This window comes from Gorilla gorilla, chromosome 16 (assembly GCF_029281585.2).
Source record: "Gorilla gorilla gorilla isolate KB3781 chromosome 16, NHGRI_mGorGor1-v2.1_pri, whole genome shotgun sequence".
NCBI lineage: Eukaryota > Metazoa > Chordata > Mammalia > Primates > Hominidae > Gorilla > Gorilla gorilla.
In genome coordinates, this window is record NC_073240.2 from 35,557,949 (window position 1) to 35,581,411 (window position 23,463).

The 23,463-nt window shown below is 35.6% G+C and overlaps 1 protein-coding gene across 5 annotated transcripts in view; it reads right to left on the bottom strand.

Annotated features, from left to right (window-relative positions):
• Positions 1–1,822: 1,822 nt before the first annotated feature.
• Positions 1,823–23,463, bottom strand: part of AQR (aquarius intron-binding spliceosomal factor) — a 109,301-nt gene continuing 87,660 nt past the window's right edge. For 3 of the 5 annotated variants that reach the window (XM_055363249.2, XM_055363248.2, XM_055363250.2), the window contains 8 exons: positions 21,273–21,344; positions 20,015–20,202; positions 19,166–19,337; positions 16,083–16,253; positions 12,860–12,945; positions 8,201–8,375; positions 5,360–5,473; positions 1,945–2,423 (listed from right to left, as the gene is read on the bottom strand). In XM_055363249.2, coding sequence (XP_055219224.1) covers positions 2,109–2,423; positions 5,360–5,473; positions 8,201–8,375; positions 12,860–12,945; positions 16,083–16,253; positions 19,166–19,337; positions 20,015–20,202; positions 21,273–21,344 — 1,293 coding nt within the window. In that variant the 3' untranslated portion in view covers positions 1,945–2,108. Of the gene's footprint in view, positions 2,424–5,359; positions 5,474–8,200; positions 8,376–12,859; positions 12,946–12,985; positions 14,278–16,082; positions 16,254–19,165; positions 19,338–20,014; positions 20,203–21,272; positions 21,345–23,463 lie in introns of those variants that run through there. The other 2 variants (XM_031002200.3, XM_055363251.2) reach the window with 2 other exon arrangements.

Sequence of the window (23,463 nt, forward strand, 5' to 3'; positions counted from 1 at the left end):
CCATCCATCTTCCACCTAAATTTGCTTTTTAGTGATAGAAAAACCAAGCAGCAAAGAAAAAAGTATGGTCACTCATCTAGGCAAGAGTGATGTACATTGCTTGGACAATAGTTAAGGAGAGAGCACTTAACAGCCAGCTTATTTTGGTTGCAGGTATCATACCTCATATCCCCTAAGGGAGAGAGAAAAATCAATCTTTTCCAGGAAAGATGGTAATACAGTAAGGCTTCTTTCCCTTGCTTGGCCTGATACCAAATATTTACAAATGAAAATAACTCTGTGAGTGCGATTCCCCATACAGATGCCCACAGCACCTGCTTTCAAAATCTTTTATCGGAGAAATTACATAACAGGCTATCTGGCTTGATCCTTACTCTGATAACAAATAGACCTGGGTTTCCTAGTATCGCGTCCTTGGTATTTCACTCCTCTCATCGTCTCATCACTTTCATTTCCCCTCGTCACCTGACATTGACACAAATGTCCTGATGCAGTAGGATATATCATAAAATGAGAGTCTGGACCATATTCAACACAGCCTGGTAGAGCTGAGCAAACACTAGTTACTCAAAAATATAACTGACTTGACTTTCTGGGTTTAATTTCCCTATGAAGCAATCATTCCTTCAAAATGTCAGGACCAGAAGGATTTCAATGGTAGTGTGCAGTTCTTGCTTGTTTCTTCAAAGATTCCTTGGACATGGCCAGGCCCATAGGTGGATGCACTAGAGGAGACACTCTGGGGTAAATGCTCCCCTTTAGATACTCTAGCAGATGATCAAAATGGGAAATAGAGAACTAGTGGGCAATTTTCCCCTCTACACATACATATAAACATTTCCTTTTTATTTTTATTTTTTTTTTCCAGTTCTGGGCACCATGCCCAGGGACCTTATAAGCAGAGGTCCCTTGTCAGAAAACATTAGTCACATTCACTGGTAATTCTACATTATAGCCTCATTCATGTGAAGACAACACAGTAATCTTAGTACAGTGCTTCTCAAACTACAAAGTGCCTGTGAATCACCTGGGGACTTTGTTGCAATGTAGATTTAGATTTAATAGGTTTGGAGCAGAGCCCAAACTTCTGCATTTCTATAAATAACAAACTTCAATATGATGTTGATGCTGTTGGTTCACAAATCATACTTGAGTAGCAAGGTCCCAGGTACCTCTGCCTTCCCATATTTGAACCACATTTTACCTGAAGGTCTCCTTGTGGCTGGTTATCCCAAGAAAAATAAGGCAGAAAACTCAGAATTTCTGCCATGGGAAAATTCTACCCTGCACACAGGAGTTAAGTTCTCTGACTCTCATTGCCCAGACTCAGGATCCTGCTTCTTGCCCAGATTGATTTGGCAGAGTCTTCCTATTTAGCTGATGACAAATCCTGGCTCAGCCTAACCAGCCTTGGCTGATGCCACTCTGCCAGCAACCCAAACATTAGTGGTGTGGAGAACCTCCTAAAATATAGATTCCTGGGCTCTAATCCTGAGATTCTGACTCATTCAGTCTGAGGTGTGCCTCAAGAATAAACAGACATCTTAGGTGATTCTAAGGCATTCTAAGATTTGAGAGAAGGAAATGCATGTAACCACTTTGATAGATTGAAGAAACCTGTATCTTACTGCTAATAATATCTTTACATAAAGACAGCAAAGAAAGGTAAGAAAAAAGGAAACAGAATTTAAGCATTTGATAGTATAACAGAAGAAACAAGTTCCTTCCTAATTTGGACACTCAAGGGTATTCGTGGTTAAGTCCAGTATATTCTGTCCTCTTCTTTAGAGAAGTTCACTAAAAATGTGAAGTATATATTATATATTCTATAGAAAATGATTTTAATGTAGGTATGATTACAGACACACTCAGTGATCAAAACATGAAAGGAATGGTTATTTGCTCTTCTGATTGAACAAATGAAACTAGAATTGTTCATACACATAATTTAAAAAAATATATTCAAGACACCGAAATCAGTTAACAAATATAAGAACTAAACATTAATTAGTGACAGTAAAATGGCAGAAGCAAATATAAAATACAAAAAATAGCTTTACTCAGACTTTTTGACTGCCATGTCCTCCTTTAGAAGGACTACAGTTTGGCTACTTGGTCTCTTCTGGGGCAGATGTGGCATCCTGAGGTGTGTTAGCTTCTGCCGGTGCAGATACAGCTCCTGCCACAGTAGGGGTGGTCTCAGATAAAGCAGGGATGGCTTCTGGAGTGGAAGTGGCTCCTGTCTCACTGGGGGTGGTGTCAGTTTGAAAGGCTGGAGTTTCTTGACGGCAGCTGGTTTCTGTTGGACTGGGTATGATGTCAGCTTGAACAGTCATGGCCTCTTCTTCTGTTTCCAATTCTGTTTCTTGATTTTGAACTTCCTCACCTTCTTCTACCATAGCAGGTGGTAGTTGTAATAAAGTCTAATTAAAAAAAAAAACAAAGACAATACCAATATGAAAAACAGCTTATAAAGCTAAGCTCTCACATTACCATTCTAGAGTTCTCCAAAACAGTGCTGACCATTTTATATTCCAGATGTAACACCTCTGATGACAATGGTCTAGGTTCTGCTAACACCAAGGAATATGCCTACACAGATGTCATATACTGATAATCAAAATACATATAAAATCTTCAGAGAGGAAAACAACCATGAAAAGCTATTAGATTTTTAAGCAACAGACTTTGCTGTCAACATTTTTGCAAAAAACAGTGACTGATCAGGACTGATTATAAAACTAACTCAAGAAAGGGTCAACTTTAATCAAAGAGCCCTGTGAGCTGGGTGTGGTGGCTCATGGTGGCATTCCCGGCACTTTGGGAGGCCAAGGCAGGCGGATCACTTGAGGCCAGGAGTTCGAGACTAGCCTGGCCAACATGGTGAAACCCCATCTCTACTAAAAAACACAAAAATTAGCTGAGCGTGGTGGCAGGAGCCTGTAATCCCATCTACTCAGGATGCTGAGGCAGGAGAATCACTTGACCCTGTGAGTTGGAGGTTGCAGTGAGTTGAGATTGTGTCACTGCACTCCAGCCTGGGTGACAGAGAGAGTTTCCGTCTCAAGAAAAAGAAAAAGAAAAGAAAAAGAGCCCTGTGAGAGGTAGAGAGGAGCCTGGCCTTAAGGCAAAGCCATGGGAGAAGGGAGCAGCAAAGAACAAGGTTTCTGTTCCGTTCAACCAGAAAACTGGAGCAACTCTATATGCTTAGCTTGCCCTTTGCCCCATGGCAGTCTAGTGACTTTCTCATCAGGGACTCTGCTTACAATGCTGGAAATTGAATGAATGAATTGATTGATCGATTGATTGATTGACTGAGACAGAGTCCCACTCTGTCACCCAAGCTGGAGTGCAGTGGTGCCATCTCGGCTCACTGCAACCTCCGTCTCCCTGGTTCAAGCGATTCTCCTGCCTCAGCCTCCCAAGTAGCTGGGATTACAGACATGTACCACCAAGCCTGGCTAATTTTTGTATTTTTAGTAGAGACGGGGTTTCACCATGTTGGCCAGGCTGGTCTCGAACTCCTGACCGCAGGTGATCCACCTACCTCAGCCTCCCAAAGTGCTAGGATTACAGGCATAAGCCACCGCGCCTGGCCTTTAAGATTTTTAAAAAGTACCGTGCACGACAGCAGCAAAAAAAAAAAAAAAAAAAAAAAAGAAAACGAAAAAGAAAAATACTTAGCAAAATGTTAACAAAATATGTGTAAGGTTTGTATGTTGAAAACTACAAAATCCTGATGAGAATTTAAAGAAGATCTAAATAAATGAGAGATCTTATTCATGGATAGGAAGACTTAATATGTGAAGATGTTAATCTCCCCGAATAGATCCTAAACAATCCTCCTCTTCAAAATATCCTTTTAAAAACTGCAGCATGCTTTTGGGGGTAGAAACTGACCTGCTGATTCTAAAATGTATACAGAAAAGCAAAGGAACTGGGATAGCTAAGACGATTTCTAAAATGAAGAACAAAGCTAAAGGACTTATGTTATCTAATTTCCAGACTGACTGTAAAGCTACTATAATCAAGGTAGTACAGTCATGGCAAAGGGACGGATATACAGAATAATGGAACAGAATAGAAAGCCCAGACTCTCACATATATAGTCAATTGATATTTTGACTAAGATGACAAGCAAGTCAACAAAGAAAAAAATCGCCTATTAGGGAAGTGGTGCTGAAACAACTGCATATCCACAGACAAATGAATAAAACTCAGTCCTACCTGTATCATGTAAAAATTAACTCAAAATGCATCATACCTAAGTATCCAACCTAAAACTCTGCAACTTCTAGAAAAAACCTTTATACCTCTGAGTTAGGCTATGTATTTTTAGGACATAAAAAGCATGAATCATAAAAGAACACTTTGATACATTGAACTTCATCAAAATTTAAAACTTTTGCTCTTTGAAAGACACTTACAAAATAAATAAACAAGCCAGAATGGGAGAAAATATTTGTAAAATACATATCAGATAAAGGACTTGTAGCCAGAATAAATAAAAACCTCTCAAAACTTAATCAAATATACAGCCTAATAAAAAAATGAGCAGGAAACCTGAGCAAACACATCCCCAAAGATATACAGATGGCAAATGACCACATGAAAAGATGCTCATCATCAGTCCTTAGGGAAATGAAAACCAAAACCATACTGAGACCACTGTATATCTATTAGAACTGCCAAAATTTTAAAAAGACGTACCATATCAAGTGAGGGTGAGGATGTGTAGCAACTAGAACTCTCACACTGCTGCTGAGAGTGTAAAGTGGTTCAACCACTTTGAAAAACAGGTTGGTAGCTTCTTAAAAGGTTAAACACATCCTTAACATAAATTCAGCCATTCCACTCTTAGGTATCTACCCAAGATAAAGTACAAAGACTTGTATAAGCAATAGTAGCCAGAAAAAATAAGAATACATACTGTATGCTTCCATTTATATAAAAATCTAGAAAATAGAAGCAAACCTATCATGACAGAAAGCAGATCCTTGGCTGCCTGGGAAGGTAAAAAGGGGACTGGTGAAGGGCAAGGAGGGATTACAAATGGGCACAAGGGAAAACTCTTGGGATAATGGATATGCTCTTTATCTTGACTGTGCTGATGGCTTCACAGGTAAATACCTATGCCAGAACATATAAAATTTTACACTTTAAGTTTGTGGACTTTATTGTATGTGGAATTCTAACCATATAAAGAAGTTTTAAAAATACGAATGTTACATAAATAATAATAGCCTGCTTTAGTTTAGCTGATTTCCCACAAGGAATTAGGTACTTTAAAGATTTATTCTGAAAAAAAGAAAATTATTTCTACAGCAAGAAAAATAAAAGTCGATTTTGAGAAACTCACCTGATGATAATGATGTGTAGTCTGTATCAAATGCATGTACATGTTGTATACAAAGTTTGCCATCTGGGGCATATTTTTTATTATTTGTACTTCATGAGATGGTCTCTCTCCATTCTAGAAGAAGGAAAAAAGAACGTTAAGTATCTAGTAAAACAACCCTAGAAGGTAACACTTCAACATAAACCCATTTCTTAATCTTATGAATAAGCACAATTAGGGTCTGGAAGACCTAACAGTAAGAGGACATAAAGTGCAAGTGTGAAGAGTCCAATGAAGACTTCATGAATGTTAAAAAAAGACTTAAATAGAATTAATAAAAAGGGGGCCCAGGTCAGCATGCTCTGCCTGCTGGCCACGTGACTCCCATTAAAAAAAGATTATTTAAAAAAAAAAAAAGACTTCATGAAGAATAGTGATTCCATTGAAATTTAGAAAGGTTAGAGACTAGAAGAGCTAAAAGTTGCCAGCTTTTAATATAATTTTGGGCTGGTAAGTTAAGTATGGATTTTAGTTTACTATCTAATATAAAAGAATTAGTACGAGATAAGTAATTATTTGACTAGAGAGAAAAGTCAACACAGTCTGAAACAGCAGTTTCTAAGACTGTGTATGCTCCAAAGACAGTTCTTAAGATAATTCAGAAAGAAAATATTAACACTCTTTGTCCTACTTATATTTTTCTAAAAAGTAAGAGGCTAACATTTACTTTTATTTAACACATATACTATGAGTCAAGAGGGTGAATATTCAAATGCTCTTTTTAAGATTTTGGTGTCTATCAGAATCATCTGGGGTAGACTGTTAAATTGCAGGTACCTAGGCTCCAGCCCCTATAGATTCAGATTCAGAAGGTCTGGGTGGAATGAGCTGATTCTTCTGTAGCTTCTGACAACAATCTAAGAAACACTGCTGTATAAGTGTAGGTAAGGTAGTAAAGCAAATCAAGAAAATACAGAATTTGCACTTCTTTTTAAACCACCCTAAAATAGAGATTAACAACTTTCCTATTTATAGTTATTAATAAAATGCTTATAAAGTCTTATCCTTTCTTATGATAGGAACAATTTAGAAAATCATTAAGGTAAAAAACAGACCCCAAAAAAGGAGGATTCAATCTTAAAGTGAAAAGTTATTTAAAGAGCATGAAGTTAGAAATAATTTAGTAAATTAAACAACATTTCTCAGAAGTAAGCAGGATGGCAGCATTCCATCTAAGCAGGTATTCTATTGATTAATGGTCATTTTCTGCAATGGTCAGAACTCATATGTACAAATACGGCCATGCTATTATGACTAGGAACATGGAAGAGTTTTTGCTTGTTAGCTTATTTTCTGGAGTCTTGCCAAGAGCTGCCTTTCCTTGAGACACAGCACTCTCCGCCCCTCACTATCTCTTGAGGAGAAGATGGGGAGATGTTCTCAGCCCTAACCTCCCCAGGGCCTTGAACTCATGAGTGTTATCTAAAGCATGGGTTTCCAAGCCTTCTGTTCAGTGATATTGTCTGACCTGCACTCCAGATTTCTTCAGGTGTGACATGTAGCCCTTACATAGAAAGCACCTGGGGAGCTTGTTACACATGATGACACCTAGGCTCTGTCCCAGAACTCTTGTCAGGAATGTGCCTGTTTACTAGCCCACAAAAGATCAAGAAACTCAGATATAATAGGATTGTGTCTAGACTTGAGCCTGACACTTGAGGCTTTATGTGACCCTACCACCCCATGATCTCTCTCCACCATTTTCCTATTTCTCCACAGCAGCATTTCTTCAAAAATAAGTAAATAAAAAGGCACTTTTTATAAAGTACTTATTATTATTAAACACACAAGATTTAAGTTTTTTTTTAGTAGGGGTGGAGGGAAGACGTATACTGTGAACATCTAAAATAATGTTATTTAAAATCCAATGGACCCCCCAGGACAATTCATTAAATAAAAAAGCAAAGCCCAAAAGTCTATAGTATAATAACCTGAAGGAAAATAATATAAAAGTAACATATCTCTTCTCCTTTATACAAAAGGAATATAAGGATAAATGTGAAACTAAAGAAACTGGTTACCTATGGAGGGAAGGTGCTAGGAAAAGGGGAGAAAGAAGGGGAGATAAGAGGGAGTAGTATTTCTCTATCTTTTCTTTAAATATATGTGCTCTCTCCTCCCTCATTTCCCCAGAATGTAAGCTTCCTAAGAACTCAACTATTTATTGCTCTATTTCCAAGTAAGTAGTTAAGTTCTCCTTACAAAGCTGAAGACAAACAGTACAGTATAATGATAAATAACATGAACCGTGGGATGTTATTCGAAAAGACCTCCTGGCTTTTCAGATCTTGGATCCTCTGTCTGCTAGATGCATGGCCAAACTACTTAGCTTCTCTGACCCTAAGTTTCTCCATTTGTAAAACGGGGTTAATAAAATAATCTAATAACCTAATAGGCTGTTTTTAACTGAGATGAAAATGAGATAATGTATGTAAAGAACTGCCTCCCTAATACATGGTAGCCACTAAATGTTGGCTGACATTATTATTTTTAATTTTTATTTATTTATTTTTTATAGAGACAAGGTCTCACTATGTTGCCGAGGCTGGTCTCAAACTCCTGGGCTCAAGCAATCCTCCTACCTCAGCCTCCCAAAGTGCTGGGATTACAGGCATAAGCCACTGTGCCCTACCGATATCATTTTTATATAGAAAAGCTACCTCAGTTCCTCAGTGCAGCACACTCTAAAACAGGGACTAAATTATCTATAATAATGTTCCAAGCCAATGTGGTCACCTATAAGAAAATCCCAATTTCCACTCTGAGGAATGCTGTTTTATAAAATGAAGAAAGAAGTCCTACCTTTCTAGCAGTTGGGAAAGGTTCTGTTGGAATTATATGCAAATGAAGGGGGCGAGCTGTGAGCTGACTGAAAGCTGGAGTCAGTTCAAAACAGTTTTGGAAGAGGGATACTCTGGCGAAGATATAAAGTCCAAGTCTGGCTCTAGACATGGCCACTACCAAGCGACGGACATCCCTTTGGGAAATAAACAAAATAATTAGCACACTTCAAGATTATTAACATTTAAGCAGCTTTTTTTTTTTTTTCACAGATTTCATTAGATAGTCCTGTTAAGCCCTGGCAATAAAAAGTTAAGCTTCTTAAAAACTTAATAGAAGTTAATCAATGTTACGTGACTAATAAACCAAGTAAAAGTTAAGGCTTTATTACTAACCTCTTGTTGGTTTTTTGAAGGGGAGCATCACAAAATAACCAATGCACTTATTAAAAAGGTCTAAGTAATATATTAGTATTACAGTAGAGTTCAATTGTCACTAACTTACTGTATCACTGTCATTGAGTCAATTCGAACTAGCTCTTCTTCCACTTCACCTACCAAAATCCCAGGCTCCATTAAGGTAAAATTTTACTTCCTAGATAACTCTTACCACACTGTTTTATACTTATTTACAATAATAAGTACATATGGAAATACAGTATGATGTTATAAAACAACACAAGTTGAGCATCCCTAATGTGAAAGTTCAAAATCTGAAACTTCAGATAAGGGACAGTCAGCCTATAACATGTTTTATCCATGTATTTATTCTAGTATTTAGATTCAATGCCTGGCCTATAATAGGTACTCAATGTTCATATCAACAGTGATAAAACGGTTAAACTGAATGATCAAACTACACATGTAGCTGGCTATCTGATGAATGATGTCATTTTTCTTTAATCTATTTTTTAAAAAGAATCTAAGTTTTTTAAAAAAAGGTTTGAATCAAATAAATGTAAAGAGGGCTAATGTAATTTCACCTCACTATTAAATAAAATGTGTTTTAGTGAGAAAAAATAATTTTGGTTTCAAATGCAGAGGACAGATTTTTTACCTGAGATGTTTTTAGATGGCTATTTAAATTTTTGAGTACTCTGCAAAAGAGAAGACTTTCATGAAGAATAATAAAGCCTGGGAGAATCACCTCCAATCTCTGAAAGAAAGTGTGAAGAGTGTTACAGAGATCTAATGTTACAGAGATTGTTCTCTGTAACATTCAGAGAGACAGAGAGAACCAGGAATTGGAATATTTATCTAATAGCTTTTCTTTGTGTAATGCAAGGTATTTGGGGAGTATCTCTAATTCGGCCTCATTTTTTATGGGTTTTTTTATGGTCTAGTCTATGGTCTTAAAAGAATCTAGTTTCCTTAAGGAGGTACAGTGTGACACCAGCATATGCTATCACTTATATTCTTGTACTACGTGTATGTGTGTGAAGGGACAGAGCAGGGATAGGTATCCTTCCCCCAGCAACAAACAAAATTAAGACATGCTCATTTAGGTAGAAGGAAAAGACATACTCCCTTACAGAAACTTTGAGGAATCTCTACATTTGTGACACACTGGATTCATGAAGGAAATATTATTTTCTAAGTTACTGTCAGCCAAATTATTATTTTCACCACATTTCCTTAAAACCCCAAGGGGTCATGCTACAGTTGGGTGGTTCCAACACTGATAACTGAAGGTACACTGCTAGAAATACCTAGCATAAGTCCTCACACAAATATTATAAATAAAATTATAGTGGAATTTAATGTTGTTAGGAGGAAAAAGGGTTAGTGGTGGAAGCAGGTGATAAACTGTTGTTTTCATGGTGATCTCTTACATCCAGAAGGCCCTATCTCTAGACAGAGCAGCACAGATACAGCATTATTGCAATGACCACTGTATGGTCTCGGAGAAAACTTCTCCCCAGCCTTCAGTGCTATAGTGCAGTAAAGTGGCTTTTGTAAGTATGATCTCCGTTGTACATGAGGAGATTTGAACTACAAATATTCTGCAGATTCAAATGTAGGTATCTTCCAAGGATATATTAATGAATCTGCCACTAGACCCTAAACTCCACAAGGTCAGAGATCATGAATGTTAGATCTATTACTAAATATTAAGAATCTAGCACACTGACAAACAATGGATGGATCTGAAAATGTTTGTTAAATGAATGACCAAATACTATGAACATAACAAACTACCAGGCAAAAAACCAAAGGATGGTAACATGAGTAGGCAGAGTTCCTTGGAGTTATGTCTTGAAAGCAGGGCAATATGGGCTACAACATTCTTTCTTAGTCCCCAGAAGATGGCTGGAGAGGAAAAGCACTGTTAAACAACAACGCCAACACTCTGATAGAACCCCTATGAGGAAACAACAGAGGAAAGCTGCAGCCTCATTACTTGGCTCAGAGCAGGTTACGCGCACTTCTATTGGTAGCTAGGCTGTCCAAATCAGTTCGGTACAAGAACAATGAATGCTGGAAAAGGGACCAGAACTGTCCCACTACTCTGGCTACTAAACAGCTCCACATTGTCCTAAAACAGGCCTCTGGAACTGAAGCTGGCTCCAACCCAATCACCCAATTAGTCCACCCTGGCTGAAAAAAAGGTGTGAGCAAAAGAAATAAGGCAGGCACTTGGAAAACAGTCTAACAGTTCCCTAAAATGCTAAATACAGAGTTACCATATGACCCAGAAATTCTACTCTTAGGTCTACATCCAAGTGAAAGAAAAACAAGTGTTCACATAAAAATTGTATATGCATATTCATAGCAGCATTATTCATTCTAATAGCCACAAAGTGGAAACAACCCAATGTCCAATTGATGAGTGGATAAATAAAATGTGACATAGCCACACAATGGAATACTATTCAGCAATGAAAAGGAATGAAGTACTGATACATTCGACAACAATGAACCTTGAACATATGTTAAGTGAGAGAAGCCAGTAACAAAAGACCACATATTATATGATTCCATTTATATTAAGTGTCCAAAATAGGCAAATCTACAGAGATAAAAAGTAAATTAGTGGTTGCCAAGGGTTTGGGGGAGTGGGGAGGGAAGTGATTGCTAAGTACAGGGTTTCCTGCTACAGTGATGAAAATGTTCTAAAATTGATTGTGGAGATAACTGCATAGCTGTTAATATACAAAAAAATCATTGAATTGTACACTTTAAATAGATAAATTGTATACGCAAATTACAACTCAATAATGTTATCAAAAAAATGAAATATGGCAGGAAGTAGTTTTCCTTGGTATCCTGAAACAGAAATAGTTCCTTGCCTATATATAAAAGGAAGGATATGAAAGATTAGCTTTCTAAAAATCAGAACTTCTTATTAAAAGTTTGATAAAATTCTAGCTAAGATACCTAGGCTAAGCTATCTGGGTAACTGGAATCATAAATAATGAACTGACATATCCCTTCTATGCACAACCACCACCAACACTATCCCCCATGAAGAAGTTGGAGTTTCAAAGGAAAATTTTGGCAAATACAAATAAATTTAAGTTATTGGGATAAAGGTATTTTTGCTAAAAAATTTTGATGTTCAAGACAATACTGAAATCAGGTTTTCTTTTAACCCTTCATTTATAAGCACTGTATCATCAAAATCTTTCTTGTTTTCTAAGTTTACGGAAAAATTAGGCAAAGGGCAGCACAGAACTAAAGTCACTGGAATTTGAAGACCAAGTACCACAGAGTTAAGAAAAAAGGTAGGGAGAGGAGGGGGGCGGAAGGAGTATTCATATATTCATACTGTAAGTTTTTGAGATGTTAATTATATAAACCATAGTGACAGTCCATTCAGATGGCAGTTATAAATCTCAATGAGAAGAAGGAATTGCTTTTGTAAAAAGTTAAGTCTGTAAATATTGGCTTGACACTTAATATGCAAAAACAAACTTTTAGTATGCAAAACAATTTTTTAAAATATTACATCTTTACTTACCCTTACATAAAAGTTATTAATCTCATGAAACCTGATCACTGGGTTAAGCTCCAAACAGATCTTAATGACAACATTATGAGAGCTTGGAGAATTTTCTTTTTATGTCTATCCAATAAAGTAATAAAATAAACTCTCCTTAGTTTTGTTAGTATGTCATATGAGATGAAGGTTTATATAAAACTAAATGGATGCTTTATAATAAGAAGATATTATTTCCATAAATCTCTAGCACATAAATACATCATAATAAATGATAAAAGTAGATTGTTTGTTTTGACAATTCTTAATCCAGGGAGAACAAATGGCTCCTTTATCCTCTAACACTGAGGCTGAAAGATTGTGTATGAGAAAAAAATGAGAAAACATATTATACAATGAAAATTTATTCTGAAGACTTTTTACTTAATCTCCTTTAATTTCTGATATTAAGTTTGTAACAGATACAGGAGAGATTAAGATTTTATGATAAAACGCTATCTCTGAGGGTTACTAAAGGGTAAAACTTAAAATTACTAAAACATTTAAGAGTAAAAAAATCCAGCAGCAATGACAATAGTTACTACAAGGAATTTGATGTTACATTCCAACAAAAAGCAGCAAAAGTTGCCTAGTAATTATAGTTTAAACTTAAAAAATATTTAGAACACTTAGCCACAGAATTTCAAAATTGAAGTAGATAGTAAAGTTCAATAAATATTATGAAAGTTTTTTCCTACGTACCTCAGATGGCCCACTGCCCTGGTTCGTACCAGAGAAAGAAGAATATAGTCATTCTGTTGACCTTGAAATCTATCAACAGTTGTCACCTAGAAATAAAAAATGGAAAATATGGTGCATTTGCAAAAGCCAAAAGACACTAGAGATCATTTAAATAATGTGCTAGAAACAAACATCTTATCCTTAATCAATCCCAAAAGAAACATAATCATAGGCTTGGAATTCCAAGAACAAGTTAATGAACATTATTAAAGAAACCATACTAATCAGATCAAACTACATCCTTATGTTATTCACACTTACAGCACTTGTCTTTACCTTTGCTGATAACTAAATAACTATTTTTGGAATTAACAGTCTTCCCCCATTAGATTGCAAAACTTCATGAAAGCAGGGACTATGTCTAGCTTATTAACTGGTATCCCAGTTTGATGCTCAGCAATATAACTTAGTATGCTTATTTATTACTTAACGTATCACTAGTAAATGTCTACAGCATTCCTCCATCAAAGAAAAAAAACAAATAATCTTCATTGCACTTTCTGTTCAGTTTGAAAATATATGTACATGGGAGGCCAACGTGGGCAGATTGCTTGAGCCCAGGAGTTAAAGACCAGCCTGGGCAATGCGGTGAAATCCCATCTCCACAAATTATACAAAAATTAGCTGGGCATGGTGGCGCGTGCCTGTAGTTCCAGCTACTCAGAAGGCTATGTTGGGAGGATTGCTTGAGCCCAGGAGGTGGAGGTTGCAGTGAGTTGAGATCATGACACTACACTCCAGCCTGGGTAACAGAGTAAGGCCCTGTTTAAAAAAAAAAAAGAAAGAAAGAAAGAAAAAAAGTGTATGTACAAATAGGGAAGTTCAGAAAGGTTTCAGTCACTAATACTGGCAACTCAGACATTTATCTTTTCATCAATTTGACAAAAAGTTTATTGCTTACCCTGCAGATACTGTAATTTATAGTCTATCTTTAGGAAGTTTACAAAACACTTTTTAAGTCAACTACATGGAGGTATAGTTTATACACAATAAAATGTGTTCAAGTGTACAATTTGATGAATTTTGACAATACATTTTCCCATGTGACCACCACCACAATAAAAATGTCCATCATCTCAGGCCCCATTTTGGTCAAATCTGCATCCCCCAGCCCCAGGCAACCACTGATTTACTTTCTGTCACTACAGATTATTTTTTGCCAGTTCTAGAATTACATAAAAATAGCATCAAAAGGATATATTCTTTTGTGTCCTGTTTCTTTCCATCAGCATGTTTCTGAGATATATTCACGTATGTGTACATGAGAAATTCATACCTTTTTGAGTATTCTTTCACTGAACGAATATACCACAGTTTTGTCCACTCATCTTTTCATGAAAAGTTGGCCTGTTTCTAGTTTGAAGCTATCTTGCATAAAGCTGCAATAAATATTCATGTACAAATATTTTTGTGGACATGTTTTCATTGCTCTTGAATAAATATGTAGGAGTGAAATTGCTGAGCTGTACAGTAAGTGCATACTTTATAAGAAACTGTCAAACTTTTCCAAAATTGTTATCCCACTTTACACATTCCCCAGCAATGTGTAAACTCTAGAACCCCAGTTCTAGAGTTTCAGTTGTTGTACATCCTTGCCAACACTTGTCATAATGTCAGTCTTCATCATTTTACCCATTCTTTTGGGTAGGTAGTGGTATATCATTGTAGCTTTAATTTCTATTTCCTTGACAGCTAATGATGGTAAGCACTTTTTCATGACGTATTGGCTACCTGTAGGTCTTCCTATGTGAAGTGTCTGTTCAAGTCATTCGCCCATTTTGTATTGGTCTGCCTTATTTAGTAATAACTTTCATAGGAGTTCATATATTCTGGATATACGTCCTTTGTTGTTATGTGTGGATATTATACCTGGGAATTCTGTTGCCACTCTGACCATGTGGAGAACTGGGCTCACATGCTGACATTAGCAGGGCAGAATAACATCGTTGAGCTACCCTATAACCCAACCTTGGAACCACCCTATTTCCATCTTGTTATGAGAGAAAGTAACTTTCCTTATTATTTGAGTAAGATTTTCTGTAAAAGGACTCAAATATTGAGGTCCTTCTATTTCTAAACTTGCAAAATTATTAGTTTCTCAGTTTCACTCTATTCCTTATGAAGTATTCTGCGCAGTGTCTATTCTTCCCTGTATTCCTTTTGATTTTGTTTTCATTCCTCTGATTTTATTTTCTTCCAGCTTACATTTCATCTCTTTCTGAGTTCTTACATTTCTCTGCTTTGTAGCTTTTCCTCAAAGATATGGTTACTTCATTAAGTATTTCCCAATTTACAGCAAATGTATATTTGAAAATTTCATCTTTTCCAGGCCAACATGGTTTCTGGAGCATGTATCCTATGTTTTGCTGTTCTTCATTTTTTCCTATAAATTGAGCTTGTGCTAGTTCCCTTTATACTATTCATCACTGAATAAGTAAGTTTCTTAGATTAGCTATGTGGGAGACATGAAGATGGGGTGAGCAAGGCTGTTTTCTGAAGGCTGGACGGTTTTCATAACAAAAGGCCCTCTTTTCTTCTGCTACTGCCCAGATAGTCTGTAAAAATAGTTTGTCCCCTCTTTTTCTCATTTTCCTGTTACATTTGCATAATTTCCAAAAAAGGTGAGCTTTTACATAGCCATGTTCATAGCCAAAGTCCTAATTTTATCATTAGTATTATCTTTATGTTTTTTCTAATGTATTCTACCCTTCATTAATGAAAGAATCATCATTTTATTTGATATTATGCATTTTTCATTATATAAAAAATATATATATTTTTAAAATCCCAAGGTCTGAATACATTTTACAATCTTCCCTTATTCCCAAGACAACCTCCCCCTATACACAATAAAAAGCAGTCTAAATTATACCCCTGCAAAGCAAAACAAACATATTCCTTGTAACAGTACACATATTATAATGTAATTTTGTTATATATCATTTTATGAACAAAAAGTTTCAGAAACATTTCTTTTACCATCGATAAATATCTTTTATGTGGTAGCTGAGATAGAAAGTCACATCAAACCAGCAAGACTGTCAGAGAGTTATTTATAGTTCCCATTATTTCATTTTCTCAAATATCTTAAAAAGAGATAGCAAAGAGGCAAAGTAGAACAATATAAACCTTTCCATCTTGCCAAAATGATGAATAAGAGAACATATTATAATTATAAAAGTACCTTGTTTGGTCTTCCAATCAATGGATTGTTTCCACATCGTCTATTGATGATGTCGCGAATAAGATGCTTTTGGCCATTATATGTTGTTAGAATACTGATTTTGTCAGCAGGGTAACCAAGTAAACACATGTACATAAAAAGTGCTACTACATATTCTGCCTCTCCAAGATTCTGTAATGCAAACATAATCAGATTGTGCATTCATTTGCTTTTGTTTCAATTTTATAGAGAAAATATCTCATCTAGATAAGCAAAACTTGTTCACTTTGCACACTGCAAGAAGTGAAGACTTAGTAACTTGGATAAGTGAGTACCTTTCACAAAACTGAGGGATAATTTTATGCTACATTAACAGTGATAAATACAAACTTTTAATTTGCAATACATGGAACAATCCTAAAATAAAACTTACCAACTTAAAGGCTTAATATTCCTAAGACCATAACAATCACAATATAGATTAATACTATTCTGGCCAGGCATGGTAGCTCACATCTGTAATCCCAGCACTTGGGGAGGCCAAGGCAGACAGATCACTTGAGTCCAGGAGTTTGAGACCAGCCTGGACAACATGGTGAAACCCTGTCTCTACTAAAAATACAAAAATCAGCTGGGCATGGTGGTGCATGCCTATAGTCTCAGCTACTCTGGAGACTGAGGTGGGGGGATCGCTTAAGCTTGGGAGGCAGAGGTTGTGGCGAGCTTCAATCGTGCCTCTGCACTCCAGCCTGGTGACAAAGTGAGACCTTATCTCCAAAAAAAAAAAAAAAAAAAAAAAAAATTCTATACAATGTGCCACAACTGTAGTTACACAGAGACACAAAACTATAAAGGAACAAAGTAACTAAGAAGCCAATACAATACCCAGTTTAATAGCAAATACACCTAGCAGTATTATAATTGACTCAATTTTTGCACAGTGCTTTTCCTCCTTCCTCATGTTTCTTAATGTTTTTTGTATGCTTTGTTTCTGTTCTCTACGTAATGGTTGTCACTTCTACTAGATCACTTTAGGTGGGATGAGGATGTGACCGCAAATTGGTCAGTCTGGTTTACTGTTAAATTACAGACTAGAAAGGAGCTTAAAACTAAGGCTTATTCAACCTAAAGGTGAGGAACCACACACAAAGCTCTTTGGTCCAGTTCAGTAGAGACTAAATCCAAAGTACTAGATGAAAGAAGAAAGTAAAATAAGAATATAAACACAATATTTAAAAAAAAAAAAAAGGAAGCTGGATTTCATGCAAAGGCAACAGAAAGATTACTGGAAGACTTCTAAAAATATCATTTATATTCTGGTTCTTTGTGACGCACAGCTTGAGTTACAAGTTCATTTAAGTTTTCTAGTTCTTTAACACTGCCCAATTTGGTACTTTGCCCAAAGGTTAGACATGAAGCATTAACAACAAAACAACATGAACTGTATTGTGACCAAACATTTTAGAACTCGCTCCAAATGAGTCAAGTCCCCTTCAAATTAGTGACTTTTATTCATTTATCCACCTAGTCTTTCCCTCTCGACACTAATTCTTCAAATGTTATCACTTAAATGCACAGTATTCTTATTTTGGGGGACAGTGTTTTCAACTCTCCAGAAATATATTTAATAGTGGCAAATCATCATCTGAAAATATATTTATTTCTTGAATCACTAAAAACTCATCTAGAGTTAGGCTTAATGAATAAGAAAAACAGGTAACCAATCTGGATAAAAATGTTTCAATCAATACTACAGTATGACTCAGGCAATGAAACTGACTCAAAGAAGAAATTCCAAAAAACCAATATGTAATGAAAACATCAGCTGATTACTGATAGAATAATTAATTTCTAAGGTGGCTATTAGGAAACATCACTGATTTGAACCAGGTTCTAATACTTTTAAAGTTATCATTTAAAGGTCACATCTGTTCTCAGGCATTAAGTACACAAATAGAGTAACTTGATTTAATATAACCAAATATTTGGAGGGACAATAAGATCTGCATGAGTTACATCTATGCATACACATTTAAGCTGATGATAAATGATGCTTTTTCATGAATAACTCAAGATCTCTAATTTATATAACAACCTATATTGGATATTTTGCTGTAAAGAGAGAGAGAAAAAAAGAAAAAAATTAAAATAACCCCAAATGCTACCAACCAAAGACTATATTTTGATGTATATGCTGCCAGGTCATTTTGTATAGATTATCTGCATGTATTTCTATATGTATGTATTGCAGCTCCTTTTTAAAATGAGATACTATAGATATACTTTGCAACTTTTTTCCACTTAATATAGCATAAACATTCTTCCTGTTAGTAAATACAATGTTATCATTCTTAGTGGCTATCTAGTATTTCTTTTATATGGAATATGTAATAATGCAATTAATCCCTACTGGCAGATATTTGGGTTGTTTCTCATTTCCAAAATAATTTGCAGTGATGAACATGAAGCATACAAGTCTTTCCAAACTTGCCCAATTATTTTTTTAGGATAAATTCCTAGAAGTGAGAACATTGCTTTTCATACATGCTGACAATTTGTCCACCAAATTATTTTCCTACTAGCATTGTATGAGAATAAAGTTTCCCCAAACCTATCCCAACACTGAGCATTGTTAAAGAAGTGAAAATGTGATTCAGTGATTCATACTTGTTATAAAATATGAATTGCATATTCATATTTTCCTGTTAGTCTTGATTTTTTAAAACAATTTATGAGTTCTATAAATATATTTGGAATTCAACTTGTTTGTTAAATATTGAAATAAATTTTAAATACTGAAAATAAATCTTTTCTCCAATCAATATTTTTCTTTATGATTTCTGCTTTTGTAACAAGCTTAGGAAGACCTTTCTCACTCCAACACTATATATTCATTAATATTTTCTTCTAGTAGTTTCTAGTTTGTTTAGTTTCTTTAGTGCATATATTTTTAATCAATCTGAAATCGATTTTTCATATGCTATGTGTAAGGTGGGGTTCCAACTTTCCTTTTCTCAATGGCCAAATGGTTAAGTATCACTGATTTAGGCATATGTCAGCCAGCAAATGCAAAATAAACTTATAAGCTTCCTATTTTTTCTTACCTGATAGAAGTAAGGATTAGGTTCAGATTCTCCCACTCCTTGAAAATCTTCAACATTAATGAGCTGGAAGTCATACAGTAAGCCAGCATTTGCTGTACTAAACTCTGGCAAGAGCTGCACATGGGGTAAGTTTCCTAGATTCTTGTATCGCCAGTTGTAGAGGTTGCACAAGCTTTCCAAAGACAAATTCCCCCACAAACAGAAAATATTAGCAGTGTAAAATATCTTTTAATATACATAAGGAGGTTTCTGTTTCTGTGCTTCTTTTAAATTTTCATGTTAGTCATTTTGGCTCATCTTTTAAGCAATAATGCTCTTTCAACCTTAGCTTCCCTACTTCAAGTAACCAAGGGTCAGAAGACTGAAGGTACTACAAAAATGAGAGTTCTATTACGCTCTCTGAGGTCAATGCTATCTTTATCCCTTAAATTAAAAAATCAAGGAAGACTAAAAATTGAGGACATTTGGGGGTAACTATGAGATGGGGCCTGCATCCTTTATGAAGTAAGAATTGGTGTGTTCTCCTCTTGTTCACTTTATTTTTAGATTTTAAAATTACATTAACTGTGTATCTTTTGGGGACATGAAGAAAGGAGAAGGGACAATGAAAAGAAGCCTTTAGATTATAAGTTACTTAAATTAATATTAATGAATGAAATGAAGGAAATAAATTATTTGGTCCATTCACATCTCTTGCAGAAGTCGACAAAAGTGCTTTTGGATTTATGGATAGCCAAGTTCCTGGATAGACAAGAATGCTAATAGTCTACACAAAAGCTATTCACAAATACTTGGATCATGGAACAAATGTCCTTAAATGGGAATGATTTTTTTTCCTGTCTCTTTTACCTTGCTCTGGCTCTCCCTTGAGCATCAAGGTCAACAGTCGGAACTCCAACGCGAACAAAGCGAGTGAAGAGAGACTGCTCCATGTTTGAGTACTTTTGAAAGGCCATGTTCTTAATAACTGGAGGTAACTGGTGATGATCGCCAATCATAATCCATCGTTTTAGTCGGCTAAATCCATCCTGAGGATTCTAGAAATGAAAAGTAAGGAAATGGCAAAATACTCTATTATCCTCTTGTCTCCAATTTATTACCCGAGAGACTCAGTCTTCATCAAACAGCTTCCTTATCTTACAAATTACCAATCTTTACCAGCTCCACAAACAGGAGTCTAGCAAATTTACAGAACAATTTGTGAACCAATTATGGACGTTATTGCTCCTGGGTGACAGTGGGTGAGGGAGAATGGAGGTATTTAGAAGGCAAGCATGGAATTACCCTACTTTAATAGGCAGGGTAATCCAAAGAGGGCTGGAAGGATTAGGTCAGGCATTAGGTAACGAGCACACAGAAAGAAACAGAAGCCCAAGAAGAGAAATGGCAAGATGCGAAATAAACACGTTTCACAATTAGCTGAGGACCAATTCTGAACCCACCAAAGCAGTAAAAACTACCTTCTTTAATTATCTACACTACTACTTCAATTTCCTACTCTATATGTCTCCTAGTTCCTTGAAACATATCCTGATAGAATACATTCCAAGTTCCAAGTAGCTTCACTTATAAAAACAACTTCTGGAACTCAATTTATCTGCATATTAGAGTGGTCTCTATCCTTAAGTTGGGAATTACACATTTTGTTTTTAATGCTTCAATAGTAAAGAATATTTTACAGTAAAAAACATTCTTAAATAGCACAATTTAGCTCAAAAACTTAGGCATAAAGAAAAGCAATGCACTCAGTGAATATGAAAAAATAATTCTACAAACAATTATAACAAAAGAAATGAAGAAACAGCTCATCTTCCCACCAAACTGCACAACAATGTAATTTTCTTGATTAAAATTACTAAATCTTTTCAAAACTACAGAAATAGACTATGAAATTTTAAATAGTACTTCTGGAAGCAAAACAACTACTAAATAGCCAGTGAATAGATTCAAGAAAGTTTACAGGCTTAAAATAGAATACCAAACATAATGAAGTTAAGGAAAATACATAACTATGGCAATCAGCACACCCAAACTGTACAACTTTCTGATGCTGTCCTCAGCATTCTTAGAACTCTATTTTCTTTGCCTCAGATCTTATATTTCTTACCTGTAGAAGAAGAGGGATAAAAGTTTCTATCTCCAGAATCTGAGCAGCCTCTTCCATCAAAATGTTGTCATACTAAGAAAGAAAGAGGAAAGCTTGTCATAAAGACAGCTTAAAAGTCAAACAACTACCATCATAAACATAATCATCAAAAAAACCCCAAATAATTTCAGATAAAAATGACATACAAATTATTCAGACAGATAAAAATAACAACATACACATTATTCAAACAGAAACTTCATGGTCTTACTTATCATTATGCCTCTGCATTTCCAATTCAAGTATTTGACTTCAGGAAAGCCGCCTAAATATACAACTTTACATTGAAGAGATCTTGTATATCATTTCTTGAATTGCAATGCCAGTTTGGTTCTTTTCAATTTAGTTCTTTATTTCTACATCAGAAAGCATCAATTTATAATTATATATGAAGTCTTTCCCTTTGGTACTCTTACTCTGGTAGCATTTTGGGATAACTTTTTTTCCTATATGAATCCTACCCATCACAACAATTCACTTCAGTCTCACCCCTGGGCATTCAATCCATCACCAGAGCATGTCAATTTTACCTTCAAAACTCTTGAGTCTATTCATTTTTCTTTATTTCTACCAGCACTACCACTCTAAAAATCCAAGCCACCACTATGACTATGGATAGCAAACTCCTTACTAGTTCCTCCTCTTCCTGTCTTGACTCCTCTAAGGCACTTATACAACTCCTTATTTCAAATCCTTCACACCACTGTTTAAGTGAAAAAAATCCCTCAATATTGCCAGCAAGGATGTATTTACCAAGAACCTATATTCAATCTAGTCCCTGACTTCCTCTTGTACTTTATCTTTCTCCTTACTCACTAAGCTTCAACCACAATGACCCATTTCAGTTTGTTGGAAATGGCAAAACCTTCCCTGCCTCAGGCCCTCTGCACATGCTATTCTCTTCACTTTTAGTCTAGTTGGTTCTTTCTCATCCGTAAAATATCAGCTTAAAAGCCACTTTATCTAGGCCTTCTGTGACTTCCCAATCTAAAACTGATCTCAAAGTACTGAAGTACTGTTCTTTTGTCTTCCAGACCTACACAATTTGTAATTATATCTGTATATTTACTTGTTTAATGTATCTTTTCCGTAGCCCAGTTCCCAGTAATGTTAGGTATTACACATTTGTAAAAGAATGAAAAATCAAGTCTTTCTAAAACATGAGAAAATTTCATTCCTTCTTTGATAATTACTACTGTCTATCTGTCCAATTCTCATTTAGATCTATTATCAATATGTTTTATCTTTCCTATTCACTTCTAATTCTGATCGCTACTTAGTATGACATCTTGTTTTGGTACAATGCCTTCTTCTTGAATCTAAGTACACATTAGAGTTCTGTTGCTTTCTGTTTTTAAAGATTTCTCCCATTATTTTATTTTCCAGGGAGGTGGGAGATGGGGAGAGCATATTTACTCTGAATGTTTGATTAACTCTCCTCTTTTAAAGCTATGGTTCAATCCTGGACTGTTACTGAAACTACTTGAAGGTGTAGGCATTTCCCTGTTATAATGATTACGTCATTTTTGTGGGAGCTGAACAGAAGGAGGAATTCAAACTCTCACATTTTCTAAGAAGTCCCTGTGTAGACTCTCAAGATAACAGGTATAATATGCAAAACAGAGTGGGGGCAACTCAAAAGGAGATAGCTTAAAAAGACTGCTTTCTGAAAATCAATTCTGAAAATATAATGCAATTTTACTTATAAAAACATATTTACAGATTTTGCTTTTTAAAATGCAGATTTTAATTCCAAAGCAAAATTATCACTACTTTAGCTACTTGCTCCATGTATTTATTAGTCAGATCATTCATTCAACCCTTACTAATCTCTACCAACATATTACATGTTGGGTTGGCACTTGATGCTGCAGGCCAGGGACCAGGCTAGGAGCTAGTCTTTGTGAACTTTCAAAGAATTCCTAAATTCTACAGCCACCGTTACCAGTTCCACGGTTCTTTAATGGATTATAGCTGCTAGGATAGGGTCAGGGTGGTGTAGGAGTAAGGGCACAACAGACTTTAAATTCTTAGAAAACCATGTTTTAATACTAGCTCTGTAAGTGATTACCTGTGACTCTAAGGTAATATCTCTCTTGAGTCACCCTTTCTCAACTATAAAATGGAGGTATCTTGGCTGGGTGCAGTGGCT